Source organism: Eurytemora carolleeae, unplaced genomic scaffold (assembly GCF_000591075.1).
Source record: "Eurytemora carolleeae unplaced genomic scaffold, Eaff_2.0 scaffold784, whole genome shotgun sequence".
NCBI classification, from domain to species: Eukaryota; Metazoa; Arthropoda; class Copepoda; order Calanoida; family Temoridae; genus Eurytemora; species Eurytemora carolleeae.
The window spans coordinates 162,612-181,614 of NW_019396758.1; the positions used below are offsets into that span (position 1 = coordinate 162,612).

Here is a 19,003-nt window from a genome sequence, read left to right on the forward strand (position 1 = left end):
TTATAAACCCCTAGGAAGGATAACTGAATCCCTCCAGTGGAATTATAACCCCCCGGGAAGGACATCTGAATCCCTCCAGTGGAATGTAGATCACCCTGCGTAAAGTTTTGAATTGTAAAAAGCATTTTTTGAAACCCCTCCAGTGAAAATAAAATCCCTCCGGTGGTCTCCAGTAGAATCGAAATCTTATTACGAACTTCTTTGAGTCATATAATCGACCATGTGGCCACAGCACTCGGCCCCCTAGCCTGTCCTAGCCGCAGCGCTAGGCCCAGAATGAACCTAACCTTATCCTAAATAATAATAAAAAATACTGTCAAAATTAAAAAAATTTGCCCCTTTGTCGCGTTTTTGACCCTTTGTCGTTTGACCCTGTGTCGTTTGACCCTATGTCGTTTGACCCTGTGTCGTTTGACCCTTTGTCGGTGAATCTCTTTTGGTACAGACACACATACATGACGTTTCTGCCCGCTTATTTAAAGCTGATTTACTGTTTTCACAACTTAAAAACTATATAAACGTTCTAAATGTTAGTTTCATGAGTTTTTTTTTTAAGAGTTCTTTGAGTTTACTTTTCAAAATTTCTTTCAACTCTTTCAACGTAATAAAATCCGGTAACCTTCTCCTATGCAGAATTGAATCAGGAATTTACTAATTACTCAATTAAATTTTTTATTTTGAAATGTAATCTCCAGATTTACACAAAATTGTGAATGAGCTGAAGAACCCAAAAACTAAAAGATAGTGTGACGCTTAAAGATAAACCCCGGTCTTAAATATAAATGCTAACTTTAACAGTTATCTAGATTTTTTGTACAAGACTTTAAAACCTGCAACTTACAATGGCCGGCCTTGTTTTAGGTTAGAACCAATCACAAATTCCAAAAGTTGTATTTTGGGTTACAAACATATTTTTCTCCTTGCCCTTTTTCTTAGATTTAAAGAAAGTCACCGATTTAGTTAACAGTATATTTTAAAATTTTGAATTCATTAAAAAAATACTTCTAATTTACAACAGGGTTAATCAGAAAGGCGAGACTGTAAATAGGGATTGATTGTTTTCCGTTTTCAGAAAACGATCGTTTCGTTTGTCACAAACTAGTATTTTATAATGCCTATACATTGCATTCTGATGGTGTCAACCTTTGATATTACAGAGTAATATTATTGGATCTAAATCTAAAGCAGTGATTAGGATCCGGATCCGTTGGATCCGCACGATTTTGGCTTCCTGGATCGGGATCCGCAAAAATGCGGATCGGGATTCAAGGGATAAAATATCAAACAAAACTGCAAAAAACTTTTTTACTCCTAATACCCAACTCTGAACTTTTGAAAAAAAGAGATTATAAAAATTTCTAAATGATTTATCAAGTTTTAGGATAAAAATAAGCGAAAAAAATAAAACAAAAAATTTGAGAATTATTTCTTGTTACAAAAAATCAGTAAATCTTAACGAAATGACCTGGATCCGGATCCGCATCAAAATTAAATGGATCCTAAGCACTGCTGAAGTTCCCACTTTTATTGGGACATCTTGTAGTCTGTAGTGATCATACAGTTTACATTCATATTCTTCTTCGAACAGCATTTTTTTAGTTCATTTCTGCATAAGTTTTAGTTATATCTATATATAAATTTGGCTTGTTTGTCTGTCTGTTTGTTTGTCTGTTTGTTTGTTAAGAAAATCGTATTCGTACCGTACTTCTTTTTAAANTAACTCCAACAAGCTTATAGGAATTAAATCTAGTGATCCCATCCCATCCCATCCCATCCCATCCCATCCCATGAGGGGAAAGTAAAAAGAGGGTTGGAGGTTTGATGACTAAAGTTTCCACCGAATTGGGGAAATCATTGCGAAAATTCGCGAAAAAGTTTGCGAAAGACGAAAGAAAAGTTTTGCATTTTTATCGCGAAATTTTTCGTTGACTGGAAACCTACTGATGACTGACCTGAGGAACATCTCCTTAAACCTTGTATTGGTCTCCTTGTCAAACAGCTGCCCTAACTTCTTCTCACCTATCATCATTTTCTGGATCATCATTCTTAAACACAAAAACATTTTTATGTTCATCCGGATTCAGATCCTGGATTCCGCATAGAAAAATAAAGATCCGGATCCAGGTCCCAACCAATTTTTTATAAGATTTTCAGACTTTATGAACAAATGCTAAATTGTCAAAAAAATTTCTTCTTGTAAAATTTTTCTGTGGGTTTTGCAGCCAAATTTAGTTGAGCGGAAGAAATATTTACTTCTTTAGCTCTGAATAAATGTAGAAAATAGTAACTATTTTTGCCATGAGATTAGTGATGGGCATTGAGCAAAAATTTGGTTATATTACATTTGAAAAAAAAAGATTTTCGGATTTTAAAAGCTTCCACAAAAATCTGAGAAGTCTTAATTTAAAAATTGTTCATTCTGAACAATTGCTTTCTGTACATTTAAACAAATTTACACCCTGAGAGAAGATATATAAGCAAAAATTAATCAAGAATCAAACAAAAAAATTATCATTTTAAACCAAAAACCTTAGAGCTCTTGTAAAACAAACCTAGTTACGAGGTTTGTTCAGTGAGTTTTCAGCGCCTATAAGTTATTTTTATGAAACTATTTTTTACTTTTTCATTTTTCCTTACTTTATAGTGAATTTCATTATGAACGTGCTATAAAGTTAAATTAGCTTTATGTTATAGCGCCGTGCTGTTAAGTTTTTGGACTTAAATCTCAATATTGCGAAGGTTCTCGAAAAAGAGAAAATTTCTGTCCAAAAACTTTATAACACTGCGAACCAAAATAACAGTGTTTTAAGTTAAAATTCCATTCTTTTTATCTCGGTTAATTTGTCGACGTATTTAAAGTAACCTTGACTTGACTATATGCCCTCAGCTAGTTTCAAAAATAGGTCAGTTGCAAAATCACCAGCTAACGCTTTGTGATTCGGGCTTTAACTCGACATTTCATTTCTCAAGTAAAACCAACCATTCCATGCCTTCTTTTTGAGCGAAAATTTTATGTTTTTTGTAAAAGAAAATGGTATTGAAGGTTTTAAAAGAGGGCGCGAAGCGCCCTCTAAGGCTAGAAAGAAGGGCGCGAAGCGCCTTGAATTTCTAGTAATATATAATATATAGTATATAAATCAGTTTTTGATAAAATACTTCTTTATTACGATGAATTTAAAAATACAATTATTGGTAATATATCACAGGGATAAAAGTACAAAATATTTAAAAAAAAATATTTTAAGTGTGTTTGTGAAATGAGATTTTAATTTTATTTTAACAACAAAAAACCCTCTTCCTACATACATCTAATACATAGATTCAACTTAGAATGAATCTTTAAATGGCAGGAACAGGTATAGTTAAAACAGAGGAATAGTTTTCTTGTTACTCTGATATATCAGCAAGCTTCTCCTTCCTCAATTCGTCCGGGAACATCCCACATCTGCAAATAAATAAAGGGTATTAAAAAACCAAGCAATTCCAAATAGATAATTAAGTACAATAGGTGGCATCCTAGAAATGGACAAATTATAAGAGACGTCACAAGGTAAAAGAAATTTTCTCAGATTAGTTGACATGTTTTCCAAGATTAAATAAATAAGTGTAAAAACAGAAAAAATTAGAACACAAAATTGCACTTTTTTTGCCGTAAAATAAGCACTTTATTCCAAAATTATCACTATTATTAATAATTTTGTCGGACACAAAAACTAAGTTGACACTTATGACGTTAGAATACAGCTGTACAGAGAGTGTACAAATTTTACGTTGCCATCTATTGTACTTTACATTCTATTTGAACAATTCAAACTTTTTTCTCTCAGAGGCGTTAATTATCACCCGAGCATACCGGTGGAGTTATAAACCCCTAGGAAGGATAACTGAATCCCTCCAGTGGAATTATAACCCCCCGGGAAGGACATCTGAATCCCTCCAGTGGAATGTAGATCACCCTGCGTAAAGTTTTAAATTGTAAAAAGCATTTTTTGAAACCCCTTCAGTGAAAATAAAATCCCTCCGGTGGTCTCCAATAGAATCGAAATCTTATTACGAACTTCTTTGAGTCATATATTTTTAATATCTGTGTAATACAGATGAAACAGGGATAAAGGAATGCAGTGCAGGGATACATGAATACAGGGATACATGAAAACAGGGATACATGAATACAAGGATACATGAATACAGGGATACAGGGATAAAGGAATGCAGTGCAGGGATACATGAATACAGGGATACATGAAATCAGGGATACATGAATACAGGGATACATGAATACAGGGATACAGGGATACAGGGAAACAGTGATACAGGGATGCAGAGGGATACAGGGATGCAGATGGATACAGGGATGCAGAGGGNAGTTCCAACTGACCCCCCCCCCCTCCTCCTCTCCGTGATGGGCAATAATTTGATTAGTCTAGAAAAGCGGGAAAAAAAACCATCGTTGTATGTTCGTTTTTTTGCAACCATCTTCTCTCAGGGTCAAAATTTACAGTTGACATATGTAAAACATTAAGTCCAAAAACCTTAAAATAAATATTGCGCGAACTATGTTATTCTAATGCCTCCTACAAACCTGATCTGATTAATCCTGAGATCCTCCTCTCTCATCCTCTTCTCTAGAACTAACAGTTCCTTGTCCTTCTCAGACTCACTGATAATAAATCAGCTATATTCAAAGTTTCTAACAGATCAAAGGCCGAATTTAAAGAATTTGAGCCGCGGCTCAAATATGGTTGATATCACTTAAAATTGTATTCCATGTTTTAAGATTTAAGATGGTACTTCATTGAAACTGGTTTTTGGCGGATTTGAGACGCGGCTCAAATTCATAAAATTCGGACCCAGATTAAAGAGAGGTAGCCCGATTCACAACAGTATTATTATTTCTTGACCAGAAATTCACCAGTTATAGAGAACCCACTAGCAAAAAAAAATCAAATTTCAAAGAGAAAAGTATCGATATCTCATCCATTTTTTAACATTCACAGCTTTAAGGATACAGTGGTGAATCGGACATGCCACTCTATATGTTCCTTATCTACGGTTCCTTTTAACATTAATTTTTCCAAATATCATGTTCATTGGTGATTAACTAGCTTGGCGCCTAAAGCTTTGCCTGAAAGTCAAATAGATTCTACAGAGCGTCCCATATCATATTAGATTATCTCCAAGTTTCAACGCCAAAATAAACCCATAATACTCGAAAAACCTTTCATTTTCCGCAAAAAAATATTAACCTTTTTCAATTTTTCAAAATGATTCATTATTCTTAAACTTTCTGATAAGTCCCGAAAATCGTAATTTAGACCAATTGACGATCTAATATGATGTGGGACACCCTGTAAATTTGTACACTCAGTACAGTTTACGTCTTACGTCATAGTTGTCAAATTATTTCATGTGTCCGACAAATTAGTAATATTAGTAATATAATTTTAGACTAAAATGCTAATCTTACAGTAAAATAAGTGCAATTTTATGTTTTCAATATTATCTGTTTTTACACTTTTTTTATTTAATCTTGGAAACCATCTCAACTCATATGAGAAAATTTCGCTTTTCTTTTTATATTTGACACTTGTGACGTCGTGTATAATTGGTCCATTTATACTTGATAATCTATTTGCCTTAAAGCTAAACTTTAACTATAATAGTCAACCATCTCAAGTTAGAATTTTTATATCAAACTGAGCACATTCTCGAGATTCAAAATCAAAATTTGAGGCAACTCTGTATATACAGGGGTTCATGAGTTATGAACGGACAACCAAACAAATAGAGATTACTACTTTATTGTTACCGTTCCTAGCTTGGGAAACCCAGCCTTGCCTAGAAATTGAAGTCAATTCAATCAAATTGGAATGTTTACACCACACTTACAACATTCCCATGCTTCTTTCAAGTTTCCCAATAAAAATAATATGATAAAATAAAATAAGATATATTATTTTATTCAAACTTTACACATTCTATTCTTCAGTCTCAAAAGAATTTGTCGTAATTTTCTCAACATTTCCAATTTTTTTCTTCATATTTCCCGATTCCGCGAAAAAAATTCATAAAAATACCAAGTTTTGAAAAAATTAGAAGAGGGTGAGAATATATTTTAAAAGGAAATATACTTGCCTGATAAATGAATAAATTAAAACTAAAACTATGATTACCTAAAGAGTAGAGGTCCAGCCTGATTCCTGAGTTCTTGATATTTACAAAGTAAACCGGCCAGCTTGGTCCTAGCCTATAAACAAATATTGTCAAGTACAAGGGGATATATTTTAAATAAAAAATGCCCCGTTTTTACCCGAATAAAGAACGTTTTTGTGTTAATCTCCCAAAACTAGAAACTGATGCGAGACAGAAATAAACGTTTTTTTTTAAATTTTTACTCGCCCCCCCCCCCCNGGGGGGGGGGGGGGGTTAACAAAACGATTTCTAGGTAAAAATCAATTATTAGGTAAAAACTAAGTTTGTATCTGATCAAATGCAACTTTCTTTGACGTTTTCTTTCCAAGCAAACAACAAAACCATTTATGTATCTAGTGGTGTTGGATTCGTGCCAACGCCAAGTCAAGAACTACAGCTTCCTACGCTTTCTAAACTTTCATAAAGTTCAAGAACCTCAAAAGCAATATCAACTAGATTTAAACCAGCTGCCTTGCAATTAACTGCTTTGAGAGTAAGATATTCCACTTTCAAATAATCATTACTGTACAGGGTGTCTCACACCATATTAGATCGTTTATTGTAATAAATTGAGATTTAAACTGGGGCTTATCAGAAAATGAAAAAAATTTCTTGAAAAAGAATGTATAAGGCTAAAAAAAATTCTTGCATAAAATAACAGGTTTTTTAAATATTATGTGCGTATTTTAGCGTTAAAGCATAAAGATAGCTATTTTATGTTCATGTCCGACCATTTATCAACGTTGATTTCACAACAATTTCACAAAATTAGAATGTTACCTCTATAATTTGGAACTCCTGCTCAGTGCCGATCTCATGGTGCTTCAGGAAGGACTAGAAATATATGAATAGGTGAATAAATGAACACTTGAATAAATGAATGGATGAATAGATAAATAGATGAATATGTGAATAATGACTAGATAAATAGGTGAATAGATGAATAGATGAATAGGTGAATAATGAATAGGTGAATAATGACTAGATGAATAGATGAATAGGTAAATATATGAATAGGTGAATAAATGAACACCTGAGTAAATAAATGGAAGAATAGATAAATAGATGAATATGTGAATAATGACTAGATAAATAGGTGAATAGATGAATAGATGAATAGGTGAATAATGACTAGATGAATAGATGAATAGGTGAATAAATGAATAGGTGAATAAATGAATAGGTGTATAATGACTAGATGAATAGGTGACTAGATGCATAGGTGAATAGGTGAATAAATGAATAGACCTGTATAACAACTAGATGAATAGGTTAATAGATGACAAGATGAATATGTGAATAATGACTAAATAAAAAGGTGAATAGATGAATAGGTGAATAATGAATAGGTGAATAATGACTAGATGAATAGATGAATAAATGAATAGGCGAATAAATGAATAGGTGTTAATGTCTAGATGAATGGGTGACTAGATGAATAGGTGAATAAATGAATAGGTGTATAACGACTAGATGAATAGGTTAATAGATGACAAGATGAATATGTGAATAATGACTAGATAAATAGGTGAATAGATGAATAGGTGAATAATGAATAGGTGTATAATGACTAGATGACTAGGTGACTAGATTAATAGGTGAATAAATGAATAGGTGTATATCGACTAGATGAATAGGTTAATAGATGACAAGATGAATATGTGAATAGATGATTAGATAAATAGGTGAATAAATGATTAGATGAATAGGTGAATAGATGAATAGGAGAATAGATGAATATGTGAATAGATGAATAGATAATGAAAAGTTGAGGTTAGGGGGTAAGTAAACTTTAGAAAAGTACGGAAAACTGAAATTTCAAATTATCTTTATCCTAAAAATATATACTTAGTTCCCTCAAAAATACTTAAGAAAACCTAGCGCTAAAATTTCTGTAATACCAGGTTGAAAAATGTGATTTTATTATTATAGTAATAAAAAAAATATAACCCTCACTAACATAACCTTATGATATATCTCTTGCTAATTAAGCATTGATTACCTCTGAGAGAAGCCTGTGCTCCTCTAGGAGTTCCCTTACATATTCCATCTCCTCCGGTTCTAGTCGTAGTTCATCACTCTTTTCCAGCCCAAGAGCTTCACTTAACGTCTAATAAACAATAGTAGATTACTCTTGACTTATAAAAAGGAGGGTTATCAATCAGTCAATCAATTATCTACTCAATCAGTTACTCAATCAGTTACTCAATCAATTACGCAATCAGTTACTCAATCAGTTACTCAATCAATTACTTAATCAATTACTCAATCAATTACTTAATCAATTACTAAATCAATTACTCAATCAATTACTCAATCAAGTACTTGACCGATTACTAGATCGATTACTAGATCGATTACTTGATCAATTACATGATCAATTACTCGATCAATTACTTGATCAATTACTTGATAAATTACTTGATCAATTACTTGATCAATTACTTAATTAATTACTTGATCAATTACCTGATCAAGTATCGATTACTTAATCAATTATTTAATCAATTATTTAATTAATTCCTCAATCCATTCCTCAATCAATTCCTCAATTACTCAATCAATTACTCAATCAATTACTCAATCAATTACTCAAATCAATTACTCAATCAACTACTCAATTAAGTACTCAATCAATTACTCATTCAATTACTTATTCAATTACTCTATCAATCACCCAATTAATTACTCAATCAATTACTCAATCAATAACTTAATTACTCAATCAATTACTCCAGAAATCAATAATTATTTACTCAATCAATCAATCAAAAACTCAATAAACTAATTATATTGTTGAATTCAATGTTTATGTTTATGTTTATGTGGTGGTTGATTCTAAGGACTCCTATTGGAGAATGAAATGAAATAAAATAAAACCAACCAACCAACCTCACCTGGTTGGTTTTTGTTGCCCGCATGACTGCCTGAAGGGAAGTGAAGTTTAGAAAGGTTTTAGTTCGAGTTTCAGTTAGTTTGTGCAACTGATCTGCAGTTACCTAGGAATTTAATCTGTTTTATGTAACTGATTCGCTAGGAATAGAGTCTATTTGTACAACTGATCCGGAGATACCTAAGAATATAATCTATTTTATGCAACTGATCCGGAGATACCTAGGAATATTCTCTATTTTATGCAACAGATCCGGAGCTACCTAGGAATATAATCTTTTTTATGCAACTGATCCGGAGCTACCTAGGAATATAATCTATTTTATGCAACTGATCCGGAGATACCTAGGAATTTAAACTTTACAACGTCAAAACGACTAGACCTCACATGTACGTTTTGTTGTGTGTGAGATCACTTATTATCCCAGGAAAGAGAAATACATGGTCAGAACGCCGATCAAATTAATTTATGCAAATCCACCATCAAAACCCAAAAATCCGCGAATTTGTGTTGTCTTTAAATACAAGTAGGGCGATAAAGGGAGGTGAGTATATTCACAAAAAGGATAAATTAAAAAATGCTTTGTTTTAAAATATTTACTCTTCTAAAAATAAACTTACTTCTTTGAACAAGTGTTTGTCCGTAACTCCATAAGTCTCAGAAAACGCAACCTTTTGAGCTCTGAAAAAAAATGAATCTGGGCGCACACTTCTCATGAAGAGATTCTTAGGGTACTCTTATGAAACTCTTGAAGTCATTCAATAATTTTTGATACCTTGCTTTATTTAGCTGCTCTCTGAGCTTGTCAAGTTTAGTTTGAAGCTGTGTAGCAGACTTGGTTAAATTCTCGTTATTAAACTGATCAACTCCTGAAGTAAAGTAAAAACTAAAAGAAGTCTTAAAACAGTCAGTTCGAAATAACAAGGTTAAGTAAAGGATAAAACTATATTTGTGTAGGATTTCATGAAATTTGATATAAAACCACTATGTTATTTTTTACATTATTAATGCATAAATTTGAGTGGGCATAAATAATGTCCACTTTATTCTACCAAACAAATCGGACATTTTAGAAATTAATTTGCCAAGCCTAAGTTAGTTAAGAATTTGGCTGTTTTAATGAAAACTAGCAGAAGGGCCCGGCGTTGCCCGTGGAAAAAAGATTTTTTTTAGCCTAGAACAACCCCCGGCCACCCATGAGTGTCCACAACAAATTTCGGCCCAATCGGTCCGGCTGTTTGGCTGGCTATGTCTCGTTTTTTTACATAGACTAATATTAGTAATAAGACGGAATTTAAAGAGAACTTCTTTACAAGCGCGTATACAGGATTTTAGATTTAGCGCGCGAATCCCTAAGTAACCATTTGTAGTCCCGATTCAAGGACAGTATAATATAATGTATCCCTCTGTAAAGTCCTGTAATACTCTCTGAAGTCCTGAGTAGTCTCTAGAGACTACTACCCTTTGTAGTCACTGTAGTCTCGATTCAAGGACTAAAATTTATAATTTATCCCTCTGTTAAGTTCTGTATTACTCTCTGAAGTCCTGAAGACTCATTAGTTCACCGTTCTCCTTGTTCTCCCTTAACCCTCCTCTCTTAATGTAATTTCCCCCTGACCTTCATGGGGGTTGCGGGAGGACATGCTAAAGACTTGGGATCCCAGCGTTGCTCAGGGTACTCATATTTACTCCTGCCCGTTTGCCCGCACTTGATCGAATTTACTGGGAAACTAAATGTTCGCTATAAAAATCGACTCACTCAAATTGAAATCCTAAAATTAAGCTAAGAACATTCAAAATTTGAAGCAAGTCGGTCCAGGGGTTCCTGAGTTATGATCGGACAAACAAACAGACAAACAGAGAATTGAGATTACAACTAAAATAAATACTAATTTGCTCATGTACAAAATTGATAGGAGGGGCGAGTGCTGGGGTGGGGGGTCCAAAAATCGTTCAATAGGACAGACCCTGGATGTCAAAAAAGAAAGGACGGCAGAACTCCAGCAGATTAACTTCGGGTCGATATTATATTTAAATCTTACAAGATGGGATTTTTATAGGGACCCGCCACCCTACCCCCTTCTATTTATTTCAAACATGCATCACATATGTAACCCGTAGGCGTAGGGTATAGATGTACATGTGGCCGCAGTGCCCGGACTTTTTGCATGTAAGGCCGCAGCGCTTGACCCAGAAATAACACGAAAGACATATTATAATTTTAAAGTAGAAATATTGTGTCATTATAGAAAACTTCCTCTAGAACAGACTAGATGAGTGCCGCGCCAAGAAGAGAATGAGGTCTGACATCGATTTCAAGTATTTTCTACGTAATTAAATTACCAATGATCGATAACCATGTACCATCCATGGGGGCCGGGGAAATTATCGAGCGGGGGGGGGGATTAATTATCGGATATCAGGAAACGACAGCAGCCACTAAGAATAATATTATAAATAATGAGTAATTTAGAAACGGGGCGCCAAATTTTCAAGACTAAAAATAAAATTAAGAACGCGGGCCGCGGCAATAGATTGATAGAATCAACAAGTTTATATATTTCTTCCAATGAAAATTAAGAAATTTTATTTTAAGAATCAATTTTGATTTTAATCTTTCAAAAATGTGTGCGATTTTTTGTTTTTATTTTTGTTTTTGTGAAGAATGATTTTAGTTTTTATTTGAAATAAGACGACGAAAGATATTAACGCGGCAATTTATTGAAAATGCGCAGTCAGATAAAACTCAACTTATGAAGCCTTTTAAATCCGCCTGAAGTGAGTTAAATAGAAAGCTTAGAAAGTTAAAATCACGCCGGTTGTTTAGGCGCTCGATTCATGTTTATATACTTTAAATTTCTCTAACTTTTAATTTTCTTTTCTTTTAGATTTATAGAACAACATACATTGCATAGAGTCAAGCAATGGCCTGTGAACTCCAAGGGTGCCTTGGTGCGCTATCTCTCAATGAAACAAGCCGGTAAGTGTAGTGAGTAGGATTTAATACGTTAAGTACTATCGGCGTTCCCAGGAAACATTTTTACCGACATGTGCCGGTGGCGAAGATGTTGGGTAAATAATTCTGCAGTTTTGATGTCGACGACAAAATGTTTGCAGTGTTATAATTTAAGTGACCCTCCTTCAAGTGCGGCAGTCCCGGTTGACAACGTTGCCCGGGTCTGTCATAGAGAACGATTTTTGGCTACCATGTAAGTCTGGGGGTTCTACTTAAAGTTCTCTTTCCGCTGATAATATGAGGAAATCTAAAAATTGCAATTTGCTTTAGGGGCCTTCGATGCTTTGCGAAAAAATAGTATAAATTTACTGAGAGGCGTGGTTCTATGGGGTCTCAGCGTATCAGGGCATATTATAGAGAACGATTTTTGGACCGCCCCCCCCCCCAGGCCTCCCCCTCCTATCAATTTTGTACATGGATCTTACAGAAAGTGTCTCAACTTAACCTAACCTGTGGCCGCAGCGCTCGGCCTACTAGCCCATCCTAGCCGCAGCGCTCGGCCCAGAAAGTGTCTTAACCCAACCTAACCCTAAATAATACTAAATAAATACTAATTTGCTCATGTACAAAATTGATAGGAAGGGGGGGGCCTGGGGGGGTTCCAAAAATTTTCACTAGGACAGACCCGCGTATCAGTTAAATCTATGGTGTCCAGGGTGGTTCAAGGTCTCAACGGGTGCTGAGAACCAACTACCTGTACACGCAGCAATGTCTACTTTTTTCACACATTTTCAGACATTTAACCCAAAAATTCCTCTTATCTCACTTAATTTTCTAACTCAGCGATCAAATCCCTGTAGAAATAAATAAAGTCTGATGATTTACAAGGGTGGTTTATTATAAATGTAAAGCGTTTATACATGTTTAGTAAAAAGATTGAGGATGTATACCAGGAAGATGAAGGGTTTAGTTCCGCTCCGAAAACTCTGTTATCCTTGTATAAAGCTGTAATAAGAAAACAGATTTGGGAGAAACTAACTCAAGATAATCAAGGTCCACTTCATGATAATTTCATGATCATTTTATGAAAGGGATTTTATGTCTCATGCTACAGTCATAACCAGAAAACTGTGGAATAGGAAGACGATATTATAGCAATTCTGAAGTGCAATTAATGTTGCTTAAAGCATATAGCTTCACTTAAAAGTTATTAAATTATTTGCTAAGTAAAATGGGTCTGTTTACATTGCACATTTGCTGTGCCTCATGTTCAATGCGCTATTAATAGTCAAATCTTAAGTTTTAAAGTCGAATTCATATTCCAGAGTTTTCTGGTTCTCACTGTAGTTAATAAAAGTATGTTATATTTTCGCTATTATAGAATTTAATTAAAATGTAGAAAGAAAACTTTACTGATAGTATTTTTAACTAAGAAAAAGGAAGTATTATTCAAGATGAAAAAATACAGAATTCATTAAATAATTTGAGAACTAATTAAGTCCTATGATATGTTTCTAAAATAATCTAACATGGACATACATCAGTCAGTAAACATGAAAAAGGAAAGTAGACCCAGCCCGACCCGTTAAAAAATAATTTGTATTTATTTTTAATTAACGCATTGAAAACATATAGATATCAAAACAAAGTAAGTCTTTATTTAATTTTCAAGGCCCAATATCTCACAAATATAAAAGTTTTTTTTTTTTTTAGTTGAACCCTACCCTCCCTCCTGTTGGGGCAAGATCCCGTACTTCTCAGGGTATTATGATGCAGTACGCCGTACTATCGCCACACCAGAGTATAGGAATGCTCAGGTGGGTGCTCAAAATTCTAAATTAATGCCAAATGAATCAGGATTTAATGGACGGCTTAAAAGTCGTTAGATATTTTTTATTAGTTGAAATCTGAGGACAGTTTTCAAACTAAAGGTACAAAAATAAGAGACTAAATTATGTAAATTCCTATACTTCGAAATTTTTGCATTACTATAACATCTGTCTTCACTCAAAGATCAGAGACAATTTATAAGTCGTATCATCTTTTTTTCAGATATATTGTAGACGACATTTGGAAAAAAAAAGATTCAAAATTTTTTTCTAGACGGTTAAGGTGAATCCCAGTCTAGCACAGATGTTATTACGAATGTTTACCCTTATTCACGGGAAGCAGTTGCTAGTTCCAAATCCATCGTTTAACGGTCGCTTCTACAATATGCTTAACTTGGACAGAGACAGGTTACAAATGGTAAATAATAATAATAATAATAATAATAATAGGAAATATTTTCAATTTACTTTTCTTTACAAATTTGTTTTAATCTTTTGTGAAGACAAATTTTTTAAATCAAAACTTTGTTTGAATTAAATCAAATATCCATTTCGTGTTAATATAGAGGGATGCCAAGATGAGAATGACCAAGAAGGGAGCTTATCAGTTCGGGGCGGATTTGATGAACAACTTGGAAAAGGTACTGCATTATTTTGCCACTAATCCTAGTTTAATGGCAATAAAAGCTGTAGTATCAGTTTTTTAAGATAACGAAAATCATTAATTGTTTAAGAAATAATAAAAAAAAACTAAGGCCAAATCCTCTTTAAGTTCTTCTGCGAAAGTATACCAACCTCCTGTGACCATTCCAGAGCTGAGAACTTCAGTGTATACACATAATCCTGATCGATTGATCTCGGCACATTTGATAAAAACTTCTGAATCTCAATATAAAAGTTTTTACTCAATTTTTTGTTTCTTGATTTTGAGAACGTTTATATTTGAAAAAAATTATCTGTTTAAGGCGGCAGCAATTGATTTGTTTGTGGTGGGAAGCGTTGCAGTCTCCATGGACGGGACAAGGCTGGGGAAAGGAATTTTAGCAACTTATTTAAAAGATTTTTTTTCTCTATTTTTTGGAATACAGTTGAGCCAATAATAAAATCTGAAACGAAAGGTTTTCCTAGAAAGCATGTTTGACACTTTACAGAGTGAACACTGAATGAAAATTAAACACAATTCAATGTTTATGTATATCAAAACTTTGCAAAGAATTGATCTTTAAAGGAGCTTCAGACGTATTTTCTACTTAGATTATGGTATCATGTCATTCGAACCAATCTTTATTGAAAATTAATTTTGCTAAAGGTCTAGGGTATGCTGAGCTTGAATGGGGTATCCTTTACGAGCTAGGTTTGTACAATTTCTCTGGACTACAAACGCAATTTCATCTGACCCTATTTGCAAAGATGACAATGCCTGATTCACAACCGTACCCTTAAAACCTTTTGAATTAGATATTAATTAATTGATTTGGATAACTGTTCTTTTTTCTCTACAAAAGTGACCTGCGCATTTCTACTGTAGAACGACATACCAGAATCATCTAAATTAAATATTTTAAAATCTAGAGAAGGTACGATATCCTCCACAATATAGATCAGATAAAGATTTCAAGGGTACCGTTGTGGATCGGGCATTGACATTTGTACATGGAGGGTCACCTCAAATTACGCTCACGGTCCCTCTCAATCAAGATTTAAGTCTGAGGAAAAGAAAATCATGACAAGTAATATTTACAAAATAAATCTGAATAACATTATTTGTACTTTTTGAGTATTATTATATCCAAATATTAACAATCAAAAGTACTATTCAGGACCATAGGGTCAAGATATCAACGATAACCTGCTAAAAAATAACTTTTGCTTTCAAAAATTACAACTGTTAACTAATTTGTAATTATTAGAACTCTCTTAATCTCTGATTGGTTCAAAGTTTTAGCATAAAAATAAACGAAAAAATACAAATATATTAGCTAATTGTTTATTTGAAAAAAAATTAGTAAATCTTGAAGAAATATTCATGACCTGGATCCGCATCCGCATCAAATTAAAATGGATCCAAAGCACTGTGTTCAGAATTGGTTAACAGGTCAACTACTGTTCAGGATTGGTGAACAGTTCTACTATTGTGTTGACAACTGTTCATGATCTACAGGTTGTGAGTACAACTCTACTGAACAGAACCCACTCTGTTGAACATGATCTTCCAGGGAAACTCAATGTTATGAAAGTTTCTCAAAAATTTTCTGAACAAATGTTTATCAATTATGTAGTTTTTTTAATCCTTGAATTTGAACTTTTAATAGTGATGCCTTTTTCGTAAGAAAAGTTGCATTTTTTTAACCGAACCATGGCCCTCTTTGTTCTGTAGTTGGGATATAAAAAAAGTAAAAAAAGGTACAATAGAAAATAAATTTATACGTTGTGTTTGTTAAGTTGATATTATCATTACTCCGTCACGAAGAATCAGAATTAAGAAACCTCAGCCCAAGGAATCCAATTGCATCATCATTCACACAAATTTATTTTTATAGTTTTCAAAATCTTATTTTAAGAGCTTTGAAGATTTTGTAATTTTTAGGAAAAATCATCGTTTGCATTATTTTTAATTTATTAAAAGCGGGTGGAGCAGAGGCGTTTACAATGCATGGGTACGTGGGGAAATGGAGGCTCCTACCCCCCCTTTTTTGATAGGTAAAATCTATGATAACCTGTTTTTTAGGTTTCAATAGGNGGGGGGGGGGGGGGGGAGGTAAAAAAGTAACCAATAATTTAAATGCAATAATTCTGCTTGGAAATGATATTTTGGAGCTTATTTGTTTTTAAAATGGTTTTGTTCTCGGCTAGTAAGCTGTCAATCAAAACTAGAAACTTTTGATCTTTGATGATGATGATAATGTTTGGTTTGGTTCAGCCCAGCTGTGGAATTCTTTGGGATTTGATCACTCCGGAGTTCAAGGATAAACTTAAAAATCTACAAATTGTACAGAATGGTGTACAGAATAATGCACAGGAAAGTGTACAGGATTATGTGCAGAAAGATTCACAGAAAAATGTACAGAATAATGCACAGGAGAATGTACAGAAGAATGTGCAGAAGATTGTACAGAAGGATGCAAAAAAGAATACACAGAAGGATGCACAGAAGAATGTACAGATTGAGGCACAGAAGGATTTACAGGAAAATGAGCAGAAGAATTTATCAAAGAATGTACAGATTGAGGCGCAGAAGAATGTACAGAAGAATGTACAGAAGAATGTACAGAAGAATGTACAGAAGAATGTACAGAAGGATGTACAGAAGAATATACTTAAGGATGCACAGAAGGATCCACAGAAGAATGCACAGAAGAATTATCAGATTGATAATAAGAAGGATAAACAGAAGAATGCACAGAAGGATTATCAGATTGATAATAAGAAGGATAATCAGGAGAATGCACAGAAGGATTATCAGATTGCTAATAAGAAGGATAATCAGGAGAATGCACAGAAGGATAATCAGATTGATAATAAGAAGGATAATCAGAAGAATGTACAGAAGAATGCACAGAAGAATGCACAGAAGAATGCACAGAAGAATGCGAAGAAAAATGTACAGAATAATGTAGAGAATGATGTAAAGAAGAATGGAGAGAAGCATGTAATGGAGCATGTAGAGAATATTGCAAAGAAGGATGTACAGAAGAACGCACAGAAGAATGCACAGAGAGACGTATACCAGTCTATACAGAAGCAATAATAGAGGCATGTATATTTTGCAAAGTACAAAATAAGTTGTTCACTTGACACTGGATTAACTTCAAAGTACTTGTAAACCTTTTTTGGTTTTGATTTATATTTTTTTCAAAAATTATAATTGTCAAACTTTTAGTCAGAGCTTAAATTTTTTAATGATTTTTTTTTTGTATGGAAAATTATGTTATAGCCTCGTTGAACTACTGTGATCTTTTATAAACGTTTTGGACTTTTTGTTACTATCTTTATCTGACTTTTGATAATTTGAACAAATTTTAAGATATTTTTATGAAAATATTTTGTGTATTATTTCAGATGTGTTAAAGAAGATAAAAATGGAGGATTACAGGGGTGAAGAGAGAGATGAATTTATGGATTTTTATAAACAATTTCGTCCCGGCCCTGCTAGGTAATTTCAACGCCGGTCGTACAATGAGCCTTTTTCTACACGATATTCCGTCCAGCAGTGCTTCATTTACTAATTAAAAAAAAATATGTTAAAGGAATTGTTATACTCTTAAAAATAAATCCCCAAACCAGTAGTATTTATGTTATTTTAAGTTCTTATTTCAATCCTCATACCTCCTTTTTCATTTTAGTATATCAGGTTCAGAAGAAAGATAAGAATTAAATTAAAAATGAAAAAGTGGGATTTTTGAGACATATAAACGAATTCTATAATTCTATTTTTAAGTCATCTTATTTTTTAAAAGGATAAAAAATTTTGTAACATAACTAAACTATCTGTACTGTACAATAGTTCCATGTTTACTGTTTAGGTCAGTACAGTGTGAATTACAATATTATGTTGAACATTTCTAGTATTTTTTAAAGTATTTGCTTTAATGATATTTTTTAACAAATCTAAGAATCATATATTCTCTATAGACGTTTAACTTTCATAGTAAAAGACAATCACAGCAATAAAAGAAAATTTTTGAGGTGTAATAGTAAGATGACTAAAAAAAGCAGAGGCAATTTTCCTAGGATTGACGGAAGAGTATCAAAGTACTCGATAATTGGCTACAACAACAGTTACAACAAGTCGAGAACAAAAAACTTATTCTTTTTCAAACAACCCCATCGAGTGATGTTTGACATAAAAAAATTAAAATTTGTTCATACTTTTTCAATTTCTGGGGGATTTCAAAAAAATGTTCTAAAAAAATTTAAACAATCTTGATTTTGGAAAATGTTATTAATTTTGTTCTTGGCAACATTTTTTAGAAAAATCTTAAATTTAAGAACAGCGTTCGAAATTTTTTTGGAAAGCAGAGGGAAACTATGTTAAAAGATTAAATTCAGACATAATAGCTCAATAAAAGTATCCCCATCGTATTACACTTCTATTTATTTTTGATTTTTATAATTTTTATTTTAGTGAACACA

At 33.2% G+C, this 19,003-nt stretch overlaps 2 protein-coding genes across 4 annotated transcripts; one reads left to right on the forward strand and one right to left on the reverse strand.

Annotated features, from left to right (window-relative positions):
• Window positions 1-265: 265 nt before the first annotated feature.
• LOC111708283 (uncharacterized) lies at window positions 266-10,066 on the reverse strand. The gene is made up of 9 exons (XM_023481604.1): window positions 9,861-10,066; window positions 9,706-9,766; window positions 9,090-9,191; window positions 8,195-8,302; window positions 6,973-7,026; window positions 6,174-6,247; window positions 4,583-4,660; window positions 1,953-2,045; window positions 266-293 (listed from the first exon to the last, which is right to left on the reverse strand). Exons 3-9 carry the CDS (start codon window positions 9,111-9,113, stop codon window positions 266-268), a joined length of 459 nt encoding a protein of 152 aa, XP_023337372.1. The 5' UTR covers window positions 9,114-9,191; window positions 9,706-9,766; window positions 9,861-10,066.
• A 1,299-nt stretch (window positions 10,067-11,365) lies between these two features.
• Window positions 11,366-17,930, forward strand: LOC111708290 (ring-infected erythrocyte surface antigen). 3 transcript variants are annotated; one of them, XM_023481618.1, is made up of 11 exons: window positions 11,816-11,863; window positions 11,974-12,065; window positions 12,970-13,094; window positions 13,755-13,858; window positions 14,145-14,288; window positions 14,437-14,511; window positions 14,836-14,905; window positions 15,180-15,224; window positions 15,982-16,086; window positions 16,313-16,368; window positions 16,791-17,930. In XM_023481618.1, exons 2-11 carry the CDS (start codon window positions 12,010-12,012, stop codon window positions 17,616-17,618), a joined length of 1,608 nt encoding a protein of 535 aa, XP_023337386.1. In that variant the 5' UTR covers window positions 11,816-11,863; window positions 11,974-12,009; the 3' UTR covers window positions 17,619-17,930. The 3 variants fall into 3 exon arrangements, with proteins under 3 accessions (XP_023337387.1, XP_023337386.1, XP_023337388.1); XM_023481619.1 differs by lacking the exons at window positions 11,816-11,863; window positions 12,970-13,094 and adding an exon at window positions 11,366-11,386; XM_023481620.1 differs by lacking the exon at window positions 12,970-13,094.
• Window positions 17,931-19,003: the final 1,073 nt, after the last annotated feature.